General features: G+C 34.6%; 1 protein-coding gene across 1 annotated transcript; it reads right to left on the bottom strand.

Annotated features, from left to right (window-relative positions):
• Nucleotides 1-2153: 2153 nt before the first annotated feature.
• On the bottom strand, nt 2154-4241 carry LOC109215362 (purine permease 3-like). The gene is made up of 2 exons (XM_019379412.1): nt 3440-4241; nt 2154-2678 (listed from the first exon to the last, which is right to left on the bottom strand). The coding sequence occupies exons 1-2, from the start codon at nt 4148-4150 to the stop codon at nt 2331-2333; spliced, it is 1059 nt and encodes a 352-aa protein (XP_019234957.1). The 5' UTR covers nt 4151-4241; the 3' UTR covers nt 2154-2330.
• Between the last annotated feature and the right edge of the window lie 1310 nt (nt 4242-5551).

The raw sequence follows: 5551 nt of genomic DNA, 5'->3' as shown, positions 1-5551 counted from the left end.
CACTTTCTTCTATCTCTTTCATGTATATTCTCGGCACGAAGTTTCTCATTCTCGTTCCTCAGTTGTGTGTTCTCATGGCGTTCGTGATGAGCCTGGGCAAAATAATGAAAACAATGTGTTTTAACAGTTATTACATTGAATGTTGGCATTTAATGCTATTATTAATTTTGCGTTTAGAAAACTGATGCTAAAATAGAAAAGACTAGCTAATTACCTTCATTTGAGTACGCTTGTTTTCGAACCAAAACTTAATTTGCAAAGGCTCTAACCCTGATCTTTTCCCCAACTCTTCCCTTGCTTATCATCTGGATGAGGGCATTCTTTGAAAAACCTGTCGAATGACCAATTGATTAATTCCAATAACAACAACAACGTCAACAATAAACCTAGTATAATTCAACAAGTTTAAAAGTTAAGGACACTTGGTCCTGAACTTAGACTAACAAGCTAAAAAGTTAAGGACAATAGGTCTTCAACTTAGGTTAAGAAGCCCAAAAGTTAAGGACAATAGGTCCTGAACTTAGACTAACAAGCTCAAAAGTTAAGGACACTTGGTCATGAACTTACAGTTACAAGTTCAAAAGTTAAGGACACTTGGTCCCGAACTTAGACTAACAAGCTCAAAAGTTAAGGACAATAGGTCCTGAACTTAGACTTAGAAGTTCAAAAGTTAAGGACAAGTAGTCCTTAACTTAGAGTTACAAGCACAGAAATTAAGGACAGGTGGTCCTGAACTTCGAGTTCCAAGTTCAAAAGTTAAGGACATGTAGTCCTGAAGTCCTCAACTTAGAGTTACAAGTTCAAAAGTTAAGGACATGTAGTCCTGAAGTCCTGAACTTAGAGTTACAAGTTCAAAAGTTAAGGACACTTGGTCCTGAACTTTATGAGCAGAAGGGTATTTTCGTCCGGACAGGTAAAGTTTATTAAAGCAGTGGCTAAACACTAAAGACATTTTAAACAATGGCTTAAAAGTAAATACATGTGTTATTAGTGGCTAACCGTACACTTCCCCCTTAATTATATAAACCCAATATATATGGATTAAATAAATAAGTCTTAATCCATTGGGCTAATCCAATTAACTAGGCTAAAGACGACGAGCCCACTTCATTGAGCCCAATATATCATCTTCCTAAAGGCCTAGTTTGGTGCCACGTGTCCAATGACATGGCACGCGAAGTCAAACTAAAGAGCCAATAGGATCAGCCACATGTCAAAATGGCAAGGCATGCCAGGTCAAAATAAATGACCAATAAAACTGTCCCACATGTGCAAGTGACATATTTTGGCCAATCAAATGCGGCATTGTCACTCTATAATCTGATTGGTCGGAAAGAGTTTGTTCTCATCACAACTCTTCCCTTCCACAACTATAAATAGGGGTCTTCATAACTCAGGAAAGACACTAGAAGCTATAACAAGAAGCAAGAGAGAGCTCGTGGATCGAAATCCGCAAATTTCTCTATAAGTTTCAAGCTTCAAGCAATCAAGTTCAAGTTCAAGAAACCAAGTTCAAGCTCAAGAACGAAGAACAAATCAAGATTTAAGGAGTACGAGTTCAAATCAAAGTTCGTGCTAGTTGAATTCAAGATCATCGTTCGTGGCAACAAATATAGATTCAAGATCAAGCTCAAAGGCCCTTGAATTTATTTACCATCGAAAAGAAGAATCAGAGGAATCATAGAGATTGTAACACTCAAATATTTGAAATAAAATACTACGATTGTTGCAATATTTTTCGGTCTTGATTTTCTTTTACGAATTAGGTCCAAATTTAAAGTAAAATTATGTTTGGTTTAGGGTGTCATGATCTAGTTAGCTGTCTTGTCCATTTGTAACTTGTTTAGCTGAACATTTCAAAAATTAGAAGAGCCTTTTTTTTCAACTGATTTAATTTGAAAGTCAGGATGTTTGGCTTTACTTCGAGGAAAAAAAGAAATTCTTAAGATTTATTTTGTTCACAATTAACTCGTAGTTCTTATTTTTCACAACTCCTAGATGAATGTTGATAACTTACGGTCCAGTACCTTCGGAAATATTAGTTAAGCAATATCCATGAAACTCTTGTTCTTTAGTTAGTATTTAACTATGGTGTTATAAATTGTAACATTGAATTAGTCATGAAAAAATGAGTAATTATTGGCAACTGCAAATCTTTCAAGTGTTGTATTGTAAATTTAAGAGGAACATCAGAAATTTTAAAGAAAGAGACCCTTTCACAAACATAATGAAAGTAGCAATAAAAGGGAGACGACGTATATTATTTCTACAATAAAATAAAATTGTTGTATCTGTATAGCCATTATAGTAAATCAAACAGTCTCAATAAATCAAACAGACTCAGTATGCATGGTTGTCGTTTCGATTTCTGGACTTTTATTCTTCTGCTTCTTTGTTTGTCTGAACTCTCCGTAGAAGTATGAGACGAAACCCCAAAGAGAAAGAAAAAGAGCAAGGCCCTTTTCACCTGAAAAATTTTCCCTATAAAAAACTACAGCTAATACCTCAGTAACAGGAAGTAAAACTGCGATCATAACCCCGGACATCAAAGAAGAAGAGCAGTAAATGACTCCAATTACACCCACAAAGAAGCATTGCCAAATAATGGCAGTCCATACTATCACTGTATAATATCTAGCTTCTCCGAGGTTAAATTGTTTTGCCTCCCTTGATATTGCCTGCAAATTTGATCAATATATTAATCCTTGCTCTTTAAAGAGATTGTCTATAGCTAAAAACAAAATTGAATCCAGTACTACCTAGTTTTCATATATTTTTGACATATCCAAATTTAATATAAAAAAATTATTGTATTGAAATAAGAAGAAATAGACGAAAAAAGAACAAGAAAAACCAAAAACGAAAGAAGTTTCAAACGAATATAAGAAATCCTAAAAGATGGATTACTGGTCGTTGGTAAACGCCAATACATCACCTACACAGAGATATGATTCTCTCTTTTTCAAGTTATGTGAAGTAATTTGCCTTCATAAAAGATTTAAAATAAAAAATAAATTTATGAAACTAGGGTCTTAAACGTGTTATATAATATTTATGTGTCTTTAAGACTTTTTAAACTTGTAATTTTGAACTTGCATAACATTGTATGCTTATAAAAAGCTTCTTATTTATGCTAAAATGAAAAGTTTATTGTTAAATACTTTTAAATGCATAAATATGTCTTTTATTTGAGATGGACCAACAGAAAAAAAAAAGTTTTAAATTATTTACCGTTACACTATAAAGTTCTTCTTATCAGGTGATCAAACTAATGTATCATAATATTCAACGATAATTATCTTGTAAAATGACTTGACAGTGTAAATTTTTTTATATTAATGTTGCATAGAAGTTAAACCCACAAAAGAACGGTATAACAAAAAACGCAATGGAGAGTAAGATGCATGTGTACCAATGAGTTATTGGGGAAAAAAAGTACCTGAAAATCGTTATTGACGATCATTCCTACGGTGCAAAAAATAGTAGCAGCAAGACACATGATCATCTGAATCTCCAACACCAACGTAGCAGTAATAGCTTGTTTTGCCTTCAAGTAAATCAACTCAATACATGGCAAAATGACTCCATACAAAGCTGCCGCCAGAAGTGTCATCATAAAACCAAGAATATAGGCTTTACTTGTCACACCTTCTGGTCGATCACCATTAGATCGAATACCCAATAAAACAGCACCAACTGTCAACAAAATCACTGCATTGATGGAGTAGGGTGTGAACTTCAACTTTACTATGAAGAAAGCACCTACTCCTGTGAAGGCAAGTTGAGCAGCAAGAAGAAGTGAAGAGGTTGACACAGGGAGTTTTGACCCGCCCCATGAATAAAGAAAATCATCAAGGCCAGTTACAACGCCAATGACGAACGATGCAATGAAAATTCGGGGTGTTATAAAGTAAAACTTGGTATTAGAACCTTCGATTTTTCGACGATAAAAGTATAGGATGGCAAGAGGTATAAGAGTGAGTGGCCATCCAGCAGTTTGTAACCAACTGCTGAACCATACTCTTGAACCTCCCTCAACATAATATAAACGCATCATTAGAGGGCCCCCACAGATACCAACAGCGAGTATAAGACAGTTAATCAGCAGGAGGATTCTCCTCATGTTGGTGCTTAATCCTTTATGTTCCATATTAATTTTCAAGAGATTTGGATGCTAAGTTGGAGTATATTGCTGCTCAGACTGAATGGTTTTCTTTTCCAAAGGTTTGGATATTTGGACTTCTTGCAGTGATGAGATTTGTAGCCCTCTATTTATAATTGAGAAAAAACTTAGTATATTCCCACGATTTGTTTCACGACATAGATTGGGCCCACTATAATGACCTCTTGGAGTTGCTTGGCGAGCTCAAACAATTAAAAAACATATGAGAGCAAAGACTAAAGAAGCAACGATTATGAGTAACTTTATTGTTTTATTGCAGCATTGAATTTTTACAAAAAATAGTACGCCAACCAAGGACAGTGCCGCGTAAATAGTCATAACGACGCTAACTGGTTGGCATAGTATTTTGCATTTCCACGTGTGAAGAGAAAAATATGGATTAAACTTAACAGGAAGGGACAAACGTGGTTTATAGTTAAGAATTGAATAATTATTAGTAGCAACCCATATGCCAATTTTGTTTAATTAAATAATTATGAGTAGTCAACTTTGGTCTTCTGTCTTTCCCACTCCCCCCACCAGCTCCAACTAACATGGAGTTGGAGGGACGCGCGACAATGGTTAGACTCGACTTCTTTCAAATTCATTTTCTTATAATTAAACAAAACAATGTGAAACTCATGGGTTTATAACTATCGGAGTATCATCTCGTCAAGTAGAGTGTTAATTAAATTAAAAGAATCAAAAAGTTTAGTAACCGCGATGACAAGGGGTACAAGTTTAAATAGCCATTATGCCGTTTTGCCTAAAAAAATTATACATGAAATTATGTTTCAAATATTTCACTTGAAACATAAAATGGCGTGACTATATGGCTCAAAATCTGCTTCAGGGAGATTTAACATGAAGTGGTATTACGAAGAGTAATGTGGTGGAAGTCGACTAGTAGACAGTGGGGCTCAGCCGGGCAGTCAGTAACGGCGGAGGTCAAGTATCAAGAGCAGTAACCACTAGTTTTGTAATAGGATCTTTAGGAGAATATTCAATGGAATATTCTCTGTACTTGTATTTTTAGGGTTGACTAAGGATATGTCCCATAAAAATAGAAAAAGAGATAAGGTGAAAGACGTATAATATGAATTTGATAAGAATACTTTTTGAGAAGAGGACTCTCTCTCTAGAAAAGATACAAACTTTACCTTTCTAACAAGATTCTTCCTTCCATTATTCCATACTTTTTCATCAGATCCTACAATAATTCCATTATTCTAGGATTTGTCTATCATTCATCACTGTCAGAAACAAGAATCATCCACCTCATTCAATATTGGTTGAATTATTCTCTCTATTTACGTTAATGCCATTTATTGTTATTTTCTACTTGATATTTGTCTCTCATTACTCAAATTTAGAATATTAAATGCACAC

The sequence above is a fragment of the Nicotiana attenuata genome, unplaced genomic scaffold (assembly GCF_001879085.1).
Source record: "Nicotiana attenuata strain UT unplaced genomic scaffold, NIATTr2, whole genome shotgun sequence".
Lineage (NCBI taxonomy): Eukaryota > Viridiplantae > Streptophyta > Magnoliopsida > Solanales > Solanaceae > Nicotiana > Nicotiana attenuata.
Note: the sequence above shows the minus strand (reverse complement) of the source record. Positions and strands in the feature narration are given on the sequence as shown.